This window comes from Homarus americanus, unplaced genomic scaffold (assembly GCF_018991925.1).
Source record: "Homarus americanus isolate GMGI-L3 unplaced genomic scaffold, GMGI_Hamer_2.0 scaffold34993, whole genome shotgun sequence".
NCBI classification, from domain to species: domain Eukaryota; kingdom Metazoa; phylum Arthropoda; class Malacostraca; order Decapoda; family Nephropidae; genus Homarus; species Homarus americanus.
The window spans coordinates 223,212-244,242 of NW_024734197.1; the positions used below are offsets into that span (position 1 = coordinate 223,212).

The 21,031-nt window shown below is 40.2% G+C and overlaps 1 protein-coding gene across 1 annotated transcript in view; it reads right to left on the bottom strand.

The window, feature by feature from the left end:
- Positions 1–17,601, bottom strand: part of LOC121870165 (tryptophan 5-hydroxylase 1-like) — a 49,502-nt gene extending 31,901 nt beyond the window's left edge. The window contains 2 exon segments of the mRNA XM_042371928.1: positions 17,010–17,208; positions 17,434–17,601. Of these exon segments, the coding sequence (XP_042227862.1) occupies positions 17,010–17,090 (81 nt within the window). The 5' untranslated portion in view covers positions 17,091–17,208; positions 17,434–17,601.
- Between the last annotated feature and the right edge of the window lie 3,430 nt (positions 17,602–21,031).

Consider the following 21,031-nt stretch of genomic DNA (forward strand, 5'->3'; position numbering starts at 1 on the left):
AGGAAGTCATAACTTGAGTCGTATATCACCAGAGACTCATGAGTATTGACGACTTGGAGGAGGGGACGTACTTAATTAAGATAATAAACCCAATGGATCTTTAAGTAGTTATGATTGTTAGTTTGTAAATCACTTTGACGAGTCCTGAATAATGGCTACCTTGGTAAGGGGTCGTATAGTGGTGGTGGTGGTAGTGGTAGCTTTGTAATTTGTTTTAGCAATCTCTCTCTCTCTCTCTCTCTCTCTCTCTCTCTCTCTCTCAAATTCTACATTCCTGGTAGTAAATTGAGACTTTTTTTTTACTATTTCGGTATATTTCGTCATCTTTAATATAATCAATTATTACCTTTACGCAACTCTCCAGCCACGTACTACCTCTATGTGAGTCCTCCACCTTAACACCCCCTACCCTCTCAATCTACCACCTCCCTGACCCATCTCATCCCCTTCTCTCAGTTCTCTCTCCATTCTCCCCTTTATTCCTTTCCTCAATCAACTACTTCCACTCACTGTTGCCCCTTTCCCTTCCCCTTCGTCCCTCACCCCCTCACTTTCCTGATCTCCTCCTTTCCCCCCCTCATTCTAGTCCCCTTCGTCTCTTGCACAATCATATTCCCCTACCCTTCTACACTCACTCCCTCCTTCCTTTCTTCCTTTCCTCTTATTACACCCCTTGCCTTTCATCACCTTCCTTCTCACTACATCCCTTCCTTCATCATCTCCATCCCACTTTTCCTTCCTTTCCTTCCCTTTCCTTCCCTTATTACGCCCCTCGCCTCCTAGCTGCCTCCTTCCTCCTCACTCCCCACTCCTCCCTCCCTCACTACTCCCTCCAAGACCCCCACCTCACCACTGCGGCTGCCTCACTGTGAAGTCGATGTGATTGTTGTGACACGAACCTTTGATGTACTGTACTTCACCGATGTCTCAACCACGCTCACACTGACGTCACTCTTGATAGGATGTCATTCTGCGATAATTACATCACTTTTATATTATTATTATTAGAACTTAACTGTTGATATAGATGTCACACCGTTTCACTATCAGTCTGAAGTCATTGTTGATGGGATTTTGTTTTTATCCTTACGTCTTTTTATGACGTCATTTGAGATGGGGGTGAATATTTATTTTTAGTAATCGGGGAGTAACGTCTCTTGCATCTCCCTCCCTCTAAACCAAGAAGTCAATGAACTTAAGTCTTGGTATAACATCATTAGACATTGCCCTTGATGTGTTGTCTAGATATATGAAGTCACCTAACCAGGCCCTTCATGTGACGTCACTGATCCCTCATTCTTGATGTGGCGTCACTGTACCAAACTTTTCACGTGTCAGGTCACGGTACAACACTGACCCCATCCCGAGCATAATGACACTAAGTTATGGCCCACCAGAGCATAATGACACTAAGTTATGGCCCACCAGAGCATAATGACACTACGTTATGGCCCACCAGAGCATAATGACAATAAGTTACGGCCGCACAAGCATAATGACACTAAGTTCCGACCCCACAAGAGCATAATGACATATATCATGACCCACCACCAGTATTATGGTACAACCTTCGACCACGTTTTGATATGCATCAATTACTTTCATCTAAAAGTAATGTCATATACTTAGACGCTCTCCTCCGTCCCGGGAAGAGCTACGACCCTGGCCCCACCCCCTAGCATAACAAGACAGACTACGACCTGGCCCCACCCCAGCATAACAAGACAGACTACGACCTGGCCCCACCCTAGTATAACAAGACAGACTACGACCTGGCAGAGGCCTGGCCCCACCCCTAGCATAACAAGACAGACTACGACCCTGGCCCCACCTCCCCTAGCATAACAAGACAGACTACGACCCTGGCCCCACCCCTAGCATAACAAGACGACTACGACCCTGGCCCCACCCCTAGCATAACAAGACAGACTACGACCCTGGCCCCACCCGAGCATAACAAGACAGACTACGACCCTGGCCCCACCCCTAGCATAACAAGACAGACTACGACCCTGGCCCCCACCCCTAGCATAACAAGACAGACTACGACCCTGGCCCCACCCCGAGCATAACAAGACAGACTACGACCCTGGCCCCACCCCTAGCATAACAAGACAGACTACGACCCTGGCCCCTAGATAACAGAAGACCCTGGCCCCACCGAGCATAACAAGACGACTACGACCCTGGCCACCCAGCATAACAAGACAGTACGACCGGCCCACCCCTAGCATAACAAGACAGACTACGACCCTGGCCCCCACCCCGAGCATAACAAGACAAACTACGACCCTGGCCCCGACCCTAGCATAACAAGACAAACACGACCCTGGCCCCCACCCCGAGCATAACGACCTCATCAATGACCCTCTCAACTGATGGGTCTCCTCTCCTGACGTCCATCCCATTAACTTCCTTCTCCTTCTTCAATTTTCTTTTTACAGATATTGCAAGAGTTGTTTATATTTTCCCGGTGAAGAAGGACGTATTGGCCGTCTTCTTTTCCTGTTTTTGCATCAATGTTTCCTCTCTCGGTCTTGTCTAAGCTCTGTCTTTATATTTCTTTTAGGTTAAAATTAACACATGTGAAATGGCACAACACTTTATCTCTAATGGCAAGATAGCTGATATATTAAGATCGTATCCACTTTTTTGTACTTAGTAGCTATATTATTTCCTATGTATAGAAACAAACACACAATGTGGTTGAATACCTCTCACGCAAATCTGAATAACAAAGTGTGCGGCCAGACATATTGCCTCACACTCCTGTACTCACGCAGTTGCGAATACGTTACCCTTTATATACAGAACTAAACAAAGAATTTATTTGAAATATTCTTGTAACATTCAGCGCCATAATATCCTGACTACGGGGGTTAGTTATACTGACCCTTTATGAACTCTACTCTGTAATCCTGTTGCGCTATCGCTCACGGATGATTACGGGGTGCACAATTTACTAGCCGCTGTAAGTGGCAGAATCAAAAATCAATTTCCCCTCTCCCGATGTTTCCTCCCTCCCCACCCACTCTCCCTCTCTTGTCTTTCACGCCCCCCACCCACTCTCCCCTCTCTTGTCTTTCATCACCCTCCCCCACCACTCTCCCTCTTGTCTTTCACGCCCCCTTCCGTCCTTAGCACCAACAGCTTAACTCAGGTAATTTACATCTTGTGTTCCTGAACTAAACCATCTTTTGTGTTGGTGTTCCCGGAGGCGAGGCGTCCCCTGGCCTGTCCTCAGAGGCTCACAATAAGGGCTGGTACTAAGGCTCTCTTACCCTCCCCATCGTCTCTAAGAACCACTGAATTTCTCGACTAGGAAGTTCTTAATGATTTAAACACTAAGGCTCTTTAAGTAGCCAGTAAAGTCTCCCAGGATAAGATATATTTTTTTTAATTAAGAAAGACAACAGTAAATGTTAGTTAGCATTAATGTTATGAAACTCTCATTGGTGTTTATTTGATGTATAAGAGCGTCGTCATAAGTTCCCTCAATTTACGAATTAGTAGGTTAGGTTAGGTTAGGTTAGGTTAGGTTAGGTTAGTTTAGGTTAGGTTATTAATGTCATTGAATCTTGTTTGTTATTATACGACCAAGAGAATTTACCAACTAAAAGTAGTGAATATTAACTGAAGTTTAAACAAAGATGATTTTCTTCACTCCTGTATGTAAACAAAAGAATATTATGGAAACCCTATGAGTATGATAATAACCCCTCGGGTACGATGCTAGCCCTTAATTACGATGCTCACCCCTCGGGTACGATGCTAACACATTGAGTACGATGCTAACTACGTACTATGCTAACCCTTTGAGCACGATGAGTACAATGCTATCCCCTGAGTATGATGCTAACCCATGAATACAATGCTAACCCACTGAGTACGATATTAACCCATTGAATACAGTGAATTAGAGATATTATTCCTTGATTAAAATAATCCCTTAAATATGATGCCTTAGCCTTTTGAATAAGATAACCTATGTTGTTACAGTACTCAGGGCTCAGTGATCGTCTTATAGAGATGCGGGTCTTCTACAAGCATTTTCATCTCGTCTCTGTGAATCTTGATTTTGTTCTCCAAATGCTGGAGGCTGGATGACCGACGTTCATCTGTGATATACTGGAGGCACTTTATGGTATACTCTCAGGTAGATGGAAGGCTACAAGAGCAAGACAGACAGCCAGAGAGACACAGAGAGGGGGGGAGGATGGATCACTAGTGTCCCTTGGGGAGGATTGAAGGATGGATCTCTAGTCTCCCTTGGGGAGGATTGGAAGGATAGATCACTAGTCTCCCTTGGGGAGGATAGGAAGGGCGGATCACTAGTCTCTCTTGAGGGGAGGATAGAAGGGATAGATCACTAGTCTACCTTGGAGGAGGATAGGAAGGATGGGGAGGATGGGAGGGTCGTGTCCTCGGCCTCACACCTGGTATTCCTTCACGATTATCCCACCGACTTATGGTCTCCTTCCTTCTTTCCTCTTCCTCTTGGCCTCTTACTGGGCTCTTTTCTTCCTTCTTTCCTCTTCCTCTTGGCCTCTTACTGGGCTTCTTTTTCTTCCTTCTTTCCTCTTCCTCTTGGCCCTTTATAGTATCACTACACTCAACAATGTAAATACTACAATTCGTAATCCTTATTTTCGCCGACAATATATAACTGGAGTTTTTGCAAAGAAAAATATTAATGTTTAAATTTATTTCTTTATGGTTCGGAGTGAAATTTATATCACAAAATGTAAGAATTTGACACGAAAGGTAAATCAAGTCTAGATTCTTGGTCAAAATGGACACTCAAGACATACAAACACTGCTGCCTCATCTAAGTCTCTCATCAAGAAGCCACAGAGAGCGAGTTAGTCAACTACCATTAAGTACCTGCACGAACGAACAAATCAGTACGTATCAAACTACGAACAAGTCTGTGACAAACTACGACCAGGAAACTAACAAACTATACGGGAAGAGCTACCAAACTACGACCAGGGATTCAACAAACGACGACCAGCTACCTCTCAGACTACTACTATAAACCTAACAAGACGAACCGTAATGAGCTGAGGAGGGTGAGAGTGGCTGGGGGGGATCTCTCTCTCTCTCTCTCTCTCTCTCTCTCTCCTATTAATCCCAGCCTGCCCGAACGACCCTACTATATCCTGTTAACAGGATTTGTCAAGGTCGCTGAAGCTTATGATGGTGGCGGCGGCAGCACGAGCCACGCCCACTGACAGAAGCACCCTTTATATGTGTTTTATTTGTGTTCCTTAACTAGAAAATATATAGTAGCTAAAAATGTTTGTCATAGTATCATAACCTAATCTAGCCTAACTTTTAACTTAACTTAACTTAACCTAACTTAACCTATCCTAAACTAAACTAAGCAAAACCATACTTAACCTGACCTAACAGCTAGGATAGCTACTTATGTATTAGGATATTTAATATTAAGGTAAATAAATGGCGGCGAAGGTGGCTATTGGGGGAGGCTGGAGGCCACGAAAAACAAAAGTAGTAGTAGTAGTAGTAGTAGTAGTAGTATGACGAAGTAAGGGATCTCACAACAAATATGTTGAAGGAAATCTGCCATGATGTCAGGGTAGACCCGACCCTCCTTCCATTGGACGTTGAGATTTTCCATCACAGGATTTCAAACACATCCAACGAAGCCCGTGTGGACGTCAGTGCTCGAGGATTCTGGACGCGGGGACAGTGAGCCTTCTTTGACATAAGGATTTTCGATCCCATGGCCGCATGTCACCGTAGCCTAGCTCTCGATGCAGCACAAGATCAGGGCATAAGGGGAGAGAATTCAGAACGTTGATCAAGGCAACTTCACTCCTCTAGTGTTCACAACCTCTGGTGGATGGGACCAAGTGCAAGATGTTTCTACGCCAGACTCGCGGAGGCGCTATCCGATCAGAAGCAGCAGCCCAGAAGTTATGTTATAACCTGGATGAGATGTCGACTGTCCTTCACTCCTTAGGTCTGCTTTTCTGCCTCAGGGGAACGAGAGCATCGGCCCCAAAGCCGACAACAGTTGCAGATATTGACTACGAGGCAACAGTCACTGAATGCCCCATAGATCTGCGGCTCAGCCTAACACAGTCAGGGTAGCTACTTATGTATTAGGATAGTTAATTTTACGGTAATAAAATGGGGGCGAAGGTGTGGCTATTGGGGGAGGCTGGAGGTCATTAAAAAAAGTAGTAGTACACTTGTAGTTGTAGTCTAATAGTACACTAGTAGTGTAGTAGTAGTAGTAGTGTAGTAGTAGGACTGAAAATAGTGAGAATAGGAGGAAAAAGAGAAGGACGACGGACGGTAGGATGAAAAGTAAGGTCATATGTAGGAAAAATATAGAAAATATAAGTTTAAGTATTAACCTAAAGAAGAACGAGAAGAGAAACAAATAAAAGCTAAATGACAAAAACACAGAGAAGAAGTTTTTAAGTTTACAAATGTAATACCAATAACGACAAATACCAAGTACGTAAACAACAACAAATGTAACAAAAGACCTCATGAGAGTGAGTTGCCGACTAAGACAATCAGGACCAAAGCACTTGTTTCTCGTCTATGGTCACAGACAAACAAACGAAGGAAAGTTCAATTACAGGAGAAAGGTTTCGATGTCCTTTTACGTGATCTAAGTGGATTAGCACCTCAAGTGTGGTTTCCAATGCCATTAATTGACCCTCTTCTTCTCTTCGTAGAGGCAAACTTTGGAGGCCGGGTTATGTAGTTTATAGTTTCCAGGAGTTTGTTGACGGTGTTGGGATTCAATCGCGCGATGCGAAGTTAGATCCTGATGAATATATAGTTGAGAGGATTGTTTGGCGTCTTTAATGTGTGTGTATATATATATATGTGTATATACAGGTATATATATTATTTGAGCAAAGTTTGAAGAGTATTTTGAAAGGTTGGGTGTGAATCCACATACTGTTCCTAGCGTATACGTTGACGTCATCACTAAAAAAAATCTGTACACACAAAGCTCTAGCTGCTGCACCTTTCAGTCCCTTTGTTTTCTTTGAGGATGTAGACAAAACTTACACCACATCCCAGTACAAACGTCGAGGTTTTAGTCCAAGGACTTATAATAATAAAATAATTAATAACAAATTAAGGTTATCCATGTTTTCTCTAGTAACTATTATAGATTAGTTCCTTTAGTTCACGATCCTGTATCATGTTAAGTATGTTGCATCATGGCTGTAGATATGAGTGTAAACAGGAAAGAACTACACTTATACCAGTATATCAGATAAGACTGTGTCCCGCTGTGCCCTGTATCAAGTGATCTCTGTTATGGGCTTTATTTAGTGCACCTAATACCTCTTATTGCATAATGGTTTGTGGCCCAAAAAAATAAAACCTTGATATTTTTCTTCCCGCGTTAAGTAATTTTAATTAAATTTACTCTTAAGACTAGAGTTGAACCTTCCTTGCCATTATTATATTGTGTTCTTCAGGAAAAGGTAATGAATTCACAATCAGTATATTTCAGAAGAAAACAAAAGTGTATTCATATGTTCACTTATATTCATCTCACCAGAAAAGAGTTAAACAGCCTGCATTCTTAACCACAGTCGAGATGATTCCACTTCAAATGGTTTTCCCGTCACCACCAGCCAGCCCGACCAGTTTCTCGTCACCTCTGGTTTAGTTAGGAGAATCGTCCGGCAAATGACAGGGAACCGACTGGAGGTGACGGAGAACGGGTCAACCTCACTGGTGGTAACGGGCAAACGACTTGACGGGGAATCGTCTAGCAGTCGTCCCTCTGGCCCCTACCCCTACATAGTCTACATTATGGATGATAAAATAAGTGAAATTTATGGGAAAAAAGGATTTAACTCGAAGTATCCCAAAACCTGCATTGAAAAAATCCCTTAATCTGGCTAATAAAACTTTCAACAAAACTTATATTAACCTTATTCAGTAAAAAATCTCTTGATGTAACATCACTCTTTACAAAGGTCCCAGTTGATGATTTACTGGAGTTCCTCACTGATTCCCTGGATAATATTTCATTGCCCGTCTCGAAAGATGATTTCATCGAACTTATCAAACTATGTATTAAGGATTGCAAATTTGAATTCAATGGAGAATATTATGCTCAAAAATTTGATATGGCAATGGGTAATTCGCTTTCACCAGTATTAAGCAACTTATATGGATTTCTGTGAGAAGAAACTATTAAGTAATATTTTACCACCTTCAGCAGTCTGGTTTAGATACGTAGATGATGTAATATGTCTCTGGCCATGTAATGAGGACCTAAAAGTTTTTCTACCACAACTTAACAACTTAGCCCCGTCGATCAAATTCACTGTGGAATTAGAGAATGACTGCAAATTGCCATTCCTAGACTGTCTGATCCACAGAATAGGTAACACCTTTAAGTTCAGTATTTATAGGAAACCTACTAATGTGTGTTCATATCTTCATTATTATTCTGCCCACCATAATAGAGTCAAACAGTCAGTATTTTCATCAATATGCAGCCCGGAATTCATTGATGAGGAATATAAATATATCTATAATATTGGCTTGAACATTAAGTACCCTAGATCTTTTATAGACAAATGCCTTAACATTACTAAGAAATCTTTTTATAGAACTGATCCCAAGCCCACCCATGCCAATAAGAATCTCTTAGTATTACCATTTAACACAAATTTCTCTCAAATTCCTATACAACTGAAAACCTGGAACGTTAATGTATTTTAAAAACTCATGCACTGCAAGGTTCCTTGCAAGGAATGTAATATGTTCTACTTAGGCCAGATGGGTAAAGATCTTATAACTAGACTTAAACAACATAAATATAGTGTTAGGACAGGCCAGGGATCCAATGATCTGTTCATTCATATGAGAGATAATAAGCATTGCATTGACCGGGATAATGCCTCCTCAATATTACCTTGTAATTCAATTGTCAGTAGGAACATTATAGAATCCAGTCTCATTAAACATACCGAATATGTCAACATGAGTTTGAGTAATGGCATGGACAAACTGGATAATTTTGTGATTAAGAAGATTTGTAACCAGGTGAGAAGGTTGGTCATCTTACCCTATGACCTGACTACGGACAGCTGCTGTGCTTAGAGATGGCATGGTCAATATTTTTATTAAGAAGATTAGTAAGGGTCACTGCCTTATGACCGGAACACTGTGGACCCCTGCTGTCCCCTAGGGACTTGATCTCACTCTCCTCTACTGTATATATTAGCCTTGTCAAGTATTACCCCTTAGTCTGTACTCACCCCTGAAGATGTGAATTACACGAAAGCGTTTGGGAACTTCGTGTTTTCTTGTTTCCTTGTGGTTATCAGCATATACCTGGATCACGCGCACCTACAGTGATTTACTTGCATGATGTTATTAAATTAAGGAATATTATTTAAGGCTCCCCATCTTTTAAAGATATAAAAAATATACTTATATATTCTAAATAAAGCTAAGAACTGTCTTATCAAAAGAATGCTATTAATTATATCGATGAGTGTCAAACAAATTTACAATGGACACAAGGGCAAAGGCTTAGATACCTAAATAAGATAACTTAAGTAAATTACTCTTACTGGCCAAGAATTTAATGATGTGTTTATTCGCGGGAGAGAATTTGTCTATAAAATAATTTGGTGCCATCACTTAAATAGATAGATATAGCGAAAAAAGGGAGAGTATTTTTTACTCACATTCACTACCATCCAACATCAACCCTTCACCATCCACTACCATCCAACATCAACCATTCACCATCCACTACCATCCAACATCAACCATTCACCATCCACTACCATTCATCATCAACCATTCACCATCCACTACCATTCAACATCAACCATTCACCATCCACTACCATCCAACATCAACCCTTCACCATCCACTACCATCCAACATCAACCCTTCACCATCCATCATCAACCATTCACCATCCACTACCATCCAACATCAACCATTCACCATCCACTACTAATCATCATCAACCATTCACCACCACTACCATTCACCATCCACTACCATCCAACATCAACCCTTCACCATCCACCATACATCATCCACCATTCACTTAGGATCATTCCCATCCAGTAACCATCTATGCCGAACCATTCATTCATCTCACAGCATCTGCAGCAACAGTCCAGGATCAGCTGGGTTATGTCAGAACTAAACCCTCTTACCCCGGGCAGCTATTCCTGTCAAGTACCAATTAATATCACAGAAAACAAAGAATCCAGCCAATAATGACTCTCTGTCTAGATCATTGTGTGTAAGCTGCTCATTGTATCACTAAAACACAAAGTCTGCTTATAAGGCGATGAACAAAATTTAGTTGTCAGAGCATAGTCGACTATTTTCTTAAAATTGATTTATAGCCCAAGAATTTTCTGGTGGCTTATGGAGCGGAGCCCTCCCGTATAATACATAAAGGTGATTTTAAGAACATAAGAATGGAGGAAACTGCAGCGGGCCTATTGGCCCATACTGGGCAGTCCCGTTTACACCCAACCCCTATTGCTCATATGAGCATCCAACCTATGTTTGAAGCAATTCAGCGTATTCGAGTTAATGATGATATTTGAACTTGTTCCACTCGTCCACTACTCTATTTCCAAACCAGTGTTTGCCTATTTCACGCCTAAATCTAAATTTGTCTAATTTAAAACCATTGTTACGAGTTCGCTCCTGGTTATAGTTTGAGTACCTTTAATGTCCTTTGTTTAGCCCTGCTCCACTTATACACCTCTATCAGGTCGCCCTCGCTCTACGTCTCAAGGGAGTGCAAATTAAGATGCTTTAACCTGTCTCTATACTCAAGGTTCCTAATGCCCGATTAGTCTTGTCATTCTCCTCTGAATTCTTTCCAAGGATTCTATATCCATTCTGTAATACGGTGACCAGAACTGAACTGCGTAATCCAGGTGTGGTCTCACAAGCGCAAGATACAGTTTTAGGATGACCTCGCTAGTCTTGTTACTATATATACAGTACTTTTAATGGTTTAGCCGCTAGCGTAACATGTAAAAAGTCCCATTGAATTAACCTTGTGATACCGTAAAATACATGTATTTGCTGGAATGTAATGGTATTCCACACCCTTAATATATATTAAACATCTATTATGTCTTTCTCACAACATTTAGCGTGTTCATATAAGAGACTAAAGGATATTTTAGATAGATTTTCCATTACTTATATACACATGCCATGTTTTGCTTTGTTTCAGTTAACTGGACAGAGGTACATGAAATGAAAAGTCTTTCCGAGTGTCAGCCAAAATATTAGTAATGGTCGCTATGGTGACAGTGAACTCCCAATCTTCTGTGAATTTTTCTTGTCGTAAAAACAATACTCACCCCTCAACTATTGCACCAAACACTTGCACAGTAAAAAAATAATAATAATTTTGCCACATATTGTGATGTTTTAAATGTGTTAACACGTGAGAGTATCCTTAAAAATCATACCTAAGAAAACATATCAGTAAGAATAAATTTCACGGTTAGAACAAAGTTGATCCAATGGAACTTTTTACATGTTTTAGACGTTGTGTTATCGACGATTATCTCGGTGTCCACTGAAGGCCAGGGGGTGAGCTTTGAATATAATAATGAAGAATAGGCAAAAGAAGATGAAGAATGATGGATGAGATTATTAGAAAATTAAGATAGTAGATAAGAATAAGAAGAGGAAGAAAAGAAGAGGAGGAAAAGAAGGAAGTTAATAGTAGATAAGAATATTATACAAGTAAGAATTAATGTGAGAATATGGTGGTGAGGTGAAAAGAAGAAGAACGAGGAGGAGAAGGAGAGGGGAAAAAGTGTTGTCTCACAGGGGCGCTGGTCGATATCCATACCCAGGAGAACGAAGCTTTATGTCGTGTGTGTTGTGTTGCTTTTACAATACCAAAGAATTCTTTCCCTTCCTTTTTTCTGTCCATCATCTTTATTCCGTCTTTGTCCACTTCTCTTTACACTTCTCATATTTCCTGCCTCCGCTTCGTTGTTACTGCTCTATCAGCTTTTCTTACCTACTATCGGCTCCTTCCTTTTAATTGCAGGTCAATTTTAATACGCTCCAATCCTAGTAGGCCTTTGTCCTACTGTGGCACAAGTTTAACCTAACCTAACCAAACTTAACTTAGCTAACCTAACCTGAATCAACCGAACATAACCCTAACAAACTTAACCTAACGAAATCTAACCTTTAGGACTGGGACACATTCGAAATGGTCATTCGTTATATATAAGTTAGGTTTGGTTAGGTTAGGTTTGGTTAGGTTAGGTTTGCTAGGTTAGGTTAGGTTAGTTTGGTTGCTAGGTTAGGTTTGGTTAGGTTAGGTTAAGACACAGTACAGTGGATCAGAGGCGCAGTTTGGTTAGGTTAGGTTAGGTTAAGACACAGTACAGTGGATCAGGGCAGTTTGGTAGGGTTAGGTTAGGTTTGGTTAGGTTAGGTTAGGTTAAGACACAGTACAGTGGATCAGAGGCGCATATACCCTTCTCTTCATCTCTTTCTCAACCTTTCTCGTCCCTGTGCTATTACCTATACCTGGCGTCGCTCCCTAATTAGCCATCACCTTAGGGAGTATTCTGTTCTTTCATACCTTATATCTTTAACTACAATCTATAATAAAGTACTAACATAGCATTAGCTAAAATGTGTTCACAGTTAATAAGAAACAAAACCATCATATATTCTCCTGATATTAAAATGATTATATAAAGACGTCGTATACAGTATATATCTGAAGTTACCCGATTTAAGAACTATTATAAATGTAAATAGATTCAAAATTTCAACCTTACTAATGTTTCATTATAATATCATCTACGGGGAACAACTTTTACTCACATATCTGATAATTCTTAGGATCATATCACGTCTTAACTGATGTGGGGTTTTTTTTAGTGAATGGGAGTTATTTAGGGTTCTCGAATAATAAAAATCACCCTGGAAACATTTATGTAAAGCTCTATCAGTGTTGAGCCCAGAGTAGTTTTGGGTCTTGACAATATATTACTGTGGACACATAAACGAAAATACAAACAACGACCAATCCTAACCTTAGCTTGTTTCCATTACGCGCTTTGTAAAAAGTTTATATGTCACACAGGGAAAGTTTTCACTGATTTCCATCAGGTGGGTCAAACCAGAGTCCCTATTTACTGAGAGTAACGTCATCGAAGGTCCCGGAAAATAACATCACGTGATCACAGGACGCCATTTTGTGTCCACCTTCATGCCCACCTGATCATAAGTCAGTTGCGATCTGACCACAGCTTTAGATGGATAGTGGAGTGATTTGTCTCTACATTATGAGAGGAAGTTGTGCATTTGGATGTAGCAATAGGTCAGACAAGAGAGTGTGTGAAAATAAAGTCAGTCGTCTAGGTTGAAAATTTACACCATCATCATCTTGGCGTCGGATAAGTTATATGGCCGTACAGTAGGCTGCTTACCTCCTCTTCCTTCATCTAGGAATTATCACTATAGAAAATGACGGTGAGTAATATTCCCGAGGGAAACAGGTGATTGCCTATAATAGTGGAAGATACTTGGGAAGTCATCATTATTTTGATTATAATGTAAGAAATGCTCTGCAATACTGAATTTGACGTCATCTTATTTCCACTGAGCCGCACGTCGAGCAGTGTGACTCCCCACATCACCCATCTCCCTCGGAGGAAACAAGATGGCAACAAATTCAGATTGTTGCTACACTCTGTCTACAAGGTCTCACAGTAGGTCTAACTACAACACAAACTGTATCTCTATTAACAGCCTCCCTGCTGTTACGGTGGCTGTTCTTGTGCTTTTAATAAACATCGAAGAAAATAAATATGTATACGTCAATCTTGTGTGTGGGAGAGGCTGAAGAAGACAATTCAGAAGTGTTTGTTAGCTGAAGCACCGAGAAACCTAAAGTATAAGTGACCCAAACAGCACGACAGTTAAGTATTCAGGAATATTTCATGTTAAGATAATGTTAATAGTCAATGAACAACATCCGTGCCCTCACATGCCCTGAGTCCCGGCTCAGTAGACAACTGATCCATTGTGCAGGAGTCAGGAGGCGCGCGTCCATCATGGCGTTACAGGACCCGTGCATTAGACCCGCACTGGAGGAGGTAACTGGCTGCGTTCAGTGGCATTTCAGAGAGCCCATTACTACCTCTTGTCTGACTGTAAGAACGTCCCGGCTCTCGGTAGTAACGTACTAACTTAGAATATCCGACAGAAAACTGCAACACCAGAGCCTCCCAGTGCGATGTATTACAGGATGTGTCATGACAAGAATGTATTAAGGTAAACTTTACCGGGTAAATATTCGTTTAATGGTTGTGGCTCCATTTTGTTATTAGAATTCAACTACCAAACCACAGTTGAAACCTAATCTAACCAAAACTAACCTAACCTCTATCAAACATGTATTAATAATTAAGTTCTCCTAACCAACCACACCCACCTAACCTAACCTAACCAACCACACCCACCTAACCTAACCTAAGATCTTGCCGCAGCCATTAAACGAATATTAACCTTTTACCGTATTAGTCATATCACAAAAAATAATTTATATCCAAAAATGTCCCGATATAAAAATACACTAAAGTTTGAATAACCAACAACGAGAATATTGTGAGGTCAAAGTTCAACATGTGAAGTCCTCAACAGTACTTAGCGAACACCAGACCAAGTAGTGTATATTCAAACTATTTTCTGCTCACTATGTTACGATGACTAACTTACTTTAGAGACGTAGTTGGTAAAATATCTTATAATTCACCAGACTGAGTGTTTCAGAATATATGTTACACTAAATAGGAATAATTGCCGTTGCTCCTTTAGAGAGCTACTGAAGTTTTTACAGTTTAAGGATAACTTTTGGTGTTTATTACTATAACTCAATCAAAATTAATTTGCATATGGTAAAATTTGCTCTGTTTCATTTAAGAGTCGCTTACTATCATAAGCTAACAAAATTATATCTAGATTACATTAAGTAAGGTTAGGTTAGGTTAGGTTAGGTTTGGTTTTTATGAAACTATTTATTTATATGTATTTTTGTTTTGCATGAACGTTTATGGAAGGTCAAAAGTTTCCTAAAAGTAAATACAGACGTTAACGATTATCGGCAATTATCCCTATATAGCGTAATATATACTGTAGTGTAGGCCTATATATTACTTTCTAAATTTTCTAGACGAACATCTTACGATGAAAATGTATAAGTTGAATTGGTTAATTTACATTAATATTGTTATTCATGTAAAGCTAATAATCTGTCATGTAAAGTGTGTTATAAATAATATTGGCGTGAAAAAGTCATCAGCACTTTACTGTATGTGTGTGTTGAGTTAAAGTGTAGATATCTAGTGAGCTTCATGTGGTGTATCCCGAGTAAAGTTTACATTATCGTTGTCTCGGGAGAGTGAGATAAATACACGTAGATGAGAAAATAATTACCAATGTTATAATAATACTTAGCGATATGGCTGACTGCACAACTGGTCTGTAACTATTGCATTGATGTCGATAGAACTGATAAAGATGACAGATTTAATTCAGGAACAACTGATTCCGATCTCTTGCAGGAGGATTTATGGCTGAGGGAGCAAGATAATTACTGCAACACAGCTGAGCAATTATTCACTCCCAGGACTACCCCAGAGCCCCGGGTGGGATGCCTGGCCCCACACCACCTCTACAACCTTGTATTATAAAGGTGCCCATGTTATCTTTGGTAATTCATTCTGTTAGTTTACACTTATAGTCTTCCTGGAGTTAAGAGAACGTGTGTGTTATATGGGGCATTCGTAGCATATATAGACAGCTCAGGAACATCGCGGGAAAACTATTTCTCCTCCAAGGATGGATTGTCCTCGCGTCCTGTGAGAGGAGGTACAGACGTGGCTGCCTGATTAATGGATGAACACGGACTCTAAATAAAATTTCCTTTAACAATATTGTCGGTGCATTAAGGAAGACGGCGATGGATTTTCGAAATTAAATAAAATGCAAAGAGGAACAATAGATAACTGTATTTACCGCCTCACAGAAGTAAACCTGTACCAGTGATGTCAGTGAGAAAATCTCATAACGAATCACCTTGCCTCAGTGTACACAATATATTCTGAATGTGTCTGACACGAGGATAACATTAAGATCACAAGTAACATTCAACTAATGTATCTTATTTCGTTCAGGAACGTCGACTTAGCAATAAATTACAAACAATTTATTCACAGCGATAAGAATTTTGTTACGTAAGATTTACAACTATTATTGTTTACATTTGTCAGAAACAAGACAATAAGTGTATCAAGATGGTGTCTTTGGTAACGCTCTTTAATACCCGGCTACCGCGAGACTTCCACAACAACACGACAACGATGATGTAGCCAATGAATCACTTAGGACACTCTTATAACTACTCTCAATTTCGCTCTTAGTAGTTATTGTTATATTATTATTTCTTTATCTAAAATAAGTAATATTTTTCTACTTCTCCCATAAAAAAAGAAAGATATACAATTACATTTAAATTTAACTCTCACACACCCTCGAAGGCTTAAAGAAACCTGCTGGAGTAACCCACCAGCGGGTCATGTGATATATGTAGTGGATCTCCTCTCCGGGGACACCAATTCTTTAATGTTCTCTTTATATACATATATATATATGATCACCAGCCTATATCACTACACCAGTCCCCTGCCCATTGTTCCTCCATATTTCCTGGTCTCATCTCTATCTGGGTTTTTGGTTTCCGTTTTCTCTCATGTGATACAGTCAAGGAACTTATTTGTCTGTTGTTGATATATTCTTCTTAAAAGAAAGTTTGTTCACTGCCAACGCAATTGCTTAAAACTTGTAATGATAAATTATATGGCGAAGACTCTATCATAAGAATCATATTGCGGAAATAGAGTCATAATTGACCTCTCTTATCGTATGGAAACACGAGGTAATACAGTACTTACTCTTAGTGGATCCTTCAGCATCCATTCCTCCCCGGTCTTGTACAGCCATAAGCCAAGAAAACCTTTGCCGGACGCACTCATGCCTCCTTCAGGAAGCAACTTCCCCTCTCTCAGAAACACTTTATTTCCTCTTTCATACTGTTCCGCACGTCAAGATATTTCGAGTTTCTCCGTGTGTAAGAGGCAGTGTTTATGACCTCTGAAAGCAAAGGAAACACCCATGTATAACATTGACTCTAACCACTTAAGTGATACAATTGATATAATACACATTTACAGCATTAATCCAGTAAATGAACGGGTTTCTTTCAGCTGAATAAAGTCGTCTGGCGTTATCCAGAATAAAATACCCAAGTATGACACAACTCTTCAGAGCTAATCAACTATTATACAACTTTAAAAATACTAAGCTGTAAATTCTTACTTTTGTTAACACTCGTAGACTTCTTCCAAAGGACGAGGAGTGGATAGAGACTCCGGCTGTGGTGGATGCTGGGGAGGACACTACAAGAGTTGACACAAGAGTGGGTCGGTGGCGGCGGCGAGGCCTCGACGCAACAGGTGGTTGGTGCGCCTGACCGGCTTGCTTGAGTTCAGGCCACAAGCTCTGGAACTGGTGGTGATAGCCCCACCAGGTCTTGTGCTGGCCTCCTGCTACCACCCACGCGCGCCTCAACACTCCCGATGTTTCACTCATCATTGGTCACTTCGGGAATGCATAGTCTTCCGCATTCTTCTTTGTATATATCTGTTCGATGGAATTCAAAGTTGTTATGCATATATACATATAAGCCAAGTAATACAACTTAAAGATAACTTCGATATAAATAAAGAATGGAATAAAGACTCAATTAAGCAGAATACATTTTTTTTCGTAATTCACGATACTTTGGCATTGACTTCCAGCCTACGCACGACCCGATCGGGATGGGTCGTGATTGGTGGAAAGGAGTCATCGCGCGTGTCCGATTGGCTGGTGTTCTTGGTACGGAGGCGTGCCTCATTGGTCACATTAGTGAGGTGCGACAGCCCACGCTCGCATACTGGAAACAATTAAACGAACAGTAGCTTTTCGCCACCCTGTGAAAAGTCAAGTTCAAACAATTTTATACTGTGAATAAAAGACCTTTTCCCTTTTTTTCTCTAATTGCTGAATTGATAATTATCATAAAGATTATAAAATGAACTACGGTATATGCGCGGACTTCAATATACAAATAAGATGAAAAGGCAAAACCTAACCTTACCTAACCTAACCTACTCTAAGTTGGTTAGGTAACCTTAAATTAGAACCTTACAAGAAAAGAACCTTATAGGAGGAAAACCTTCCCAGAGTTGAACCTTACAAAAAGAAAACCTTATAACAGGAGAACTTGACAAGTAGGTAACCTAACAATAAGAGTGTCTCCTGCAGGGGAGAACTGTCTATATTTGAGAATCCTCCCAGATGATATCTTTGCTTATAGGAGAACATTTCTAGGGGAGCAAATCCTTAGAGTGAAACCATTCTTAGAGGAAACCTTCCTTTAATGAGAAACTTCCATAGATTCTGTAGGAAAACTTCCATTTGAAGAGAGTCTTCACTAGAGGGGACCAGTCCTTGGGAGGGGGTAACCTTCTCAAAAGAAAACCTTAAAAGAGAACCTTTCAAGAGGAAAACCTTCATAGACAAGACGACTACGTAGAATATAATATTCTACGAGGTGAACCGAAGAACCTTCTCGGGGAAAAAACGTTGCCAGAGAAAAAAAATTCCTTTGAAGAAAACCAAACTTAGAGAGCTCCCTTAGTTGATTATCGTTTTTAGAGATAACCTTCCAAACAGGAAAATTTTTTCAGAGAAACTTCCTTAAAAGTGAATTCTTTCTAGAAGAACCTTTCTTAAAGAACCTCCCTAGTAAAAACTTTCTTTAGAAGAGAACCTTCCATAGAGAAGAACTCTTGTAAAGATGAACCTTCATTAGAGTAGAGCCTTTGAGAAAAGAACCTTTCTCAGAGCAAAACCTTCCTAAAGGAGAACCTTCCTTATAAGAGAACCTTCCTAACAGAACTTTATTCAGAGGAAAACATTACTTACATGATAACAGTCCTGAGGGAGGATACTTCCCAGAAGAGAACCTGAAGTAGAGGAGAATGTTCTGTTCAGCAGAACTCACAGACATTCACACATCATAAAGGACTGTGCTGTTGAGGATCAGCTGGACTCTCCTGGGACACTGACTACAAAACAACTGAAACATCACGTGGAGTTTATTCTTATCATACGGTATGTTCATAATATTTGCTCATCACACAGTGGGCGAGTCCTCCATTATCACTGTACTGTAAACTTACATGAACGTATAATCGAAAATAGAGTTAGAAAAAAATGAGAAATTTTCTGGTGAATTGTGAGTACAAGAATACCTTAGCCAAGGCTATGGTTATATCTGAGGGACAGTTAGCGATGTCAGGGAAGGAGGAGCAGAATGATGGAATAAGATGTAGAAAAAGTTTTTAATACAATTTTAAAATGGCTCAGGTAAAATAGGCCTAATTTTTTTTTTGCAAACTAATGTGAACAACAACAGAAGAATTTGAAATATGTTTTTTGTACGTAAATAAAGACAATATTCTTTAACGTGACGTACCAGTATAGTTATTAAATGCGGCCCTAAACGACCAATATTATTGCGCAAAAACCCATTTTGCGCAATGATATTCATCGTTAAGGGTCAGTATTGAAGACTAACACAATATATTGAAGGAATCAAAATCGGTTTGATTTTTATGGCCCAATGCGTGTACTTCTGTCTCATGTGAGTGCAATATTGCGCAATAACCCGGCTGTGTTTCTGCTACTTTCGCCGCAGCAACGTGTCTGCCACAAGGACAATGAACGGAGATTACTAGTGGAATGCATTAGATTATAGGGATTTACCTGCACTGTGGAAAGTGAATTCGGATGACATCGAATGGCAGTGTTTTTTGGAAATTATTGAGGTAAATCATCAAATGTATTATGCACACATAACATTTTTGAAATCCTGTGGTTCACTGACTCTCATATCCTTTAACAACTTTCCATGGCTATAGTGATGTCTCTTCCTGTATCACTCTTTCATCCACCGATGCTTTTTCATTTTCTTTTTCTGAACACAATAAGCTCATGCAACGGGTATACATGCCATAGCTATGTCTGTCAGTGGAAGTGAACGAAAGAACAAAAATAAAAGCTGGTTTAACTTAATTCCCTTTTAAGATATCCTTAAACTTTTACCTGTCCCTCAAATCATCGACTTGTGATGCATCAACGTGGAAAATAAACAGTTTCGGACAAACACTATGGACAAAGTTTACTAATAATGATTATATCGACCTCTTACTACCAGGACTAAACGTGCTTCCACGTACGAGACAAACTTATTTCCGTTCGTTGAAGAATAATGGGATCCCTAGTGTGAGTCGGAGGGAAGAACATAAGAAAATAAGGAGTCTGCAATAGGCCGGTTGGCCTGTGCATGGCAGCTCCTGTCGAGATTTACTACCACTCTCTATCATCCATGAATCTATCCAGCCCCCTTTGAAACTTTCCAGCGTTCCAGCACTTACTACAAAGTTGCTAAGCTTGTTCCACTCGTCCACCACCCTATTTGTAAACCAGTTCCTTCCTATCTCCCTCCTAAGCCTAAACTTATCCAACTTGAATCCGTTGCTCCAAGTCTATCCTGCTCGGATATTATAAGAACTTTATCTATATCACCTTTATTGATTCCTTTCACCCACTTGAATACTTCTATCATATCTCCCGCACTCTTCGTCTTTCTAGAATGCAAGTTTAGTTTCTTTAACCTATCCTGATATGGAAGGTTTCTAAGTCGGAATCATTTTCGTCATTCTTCGCTGCACCGACTCTAGTGAATTGATATCCATTCTATAATAAGGGACCAGAACTGAACCGCATAATCGAGGTGCGGCGTGACTAGCGCAAGATATAGTTGCAATAAGACCTCTGCACTCTTATTACTTACACTTCTAGATAT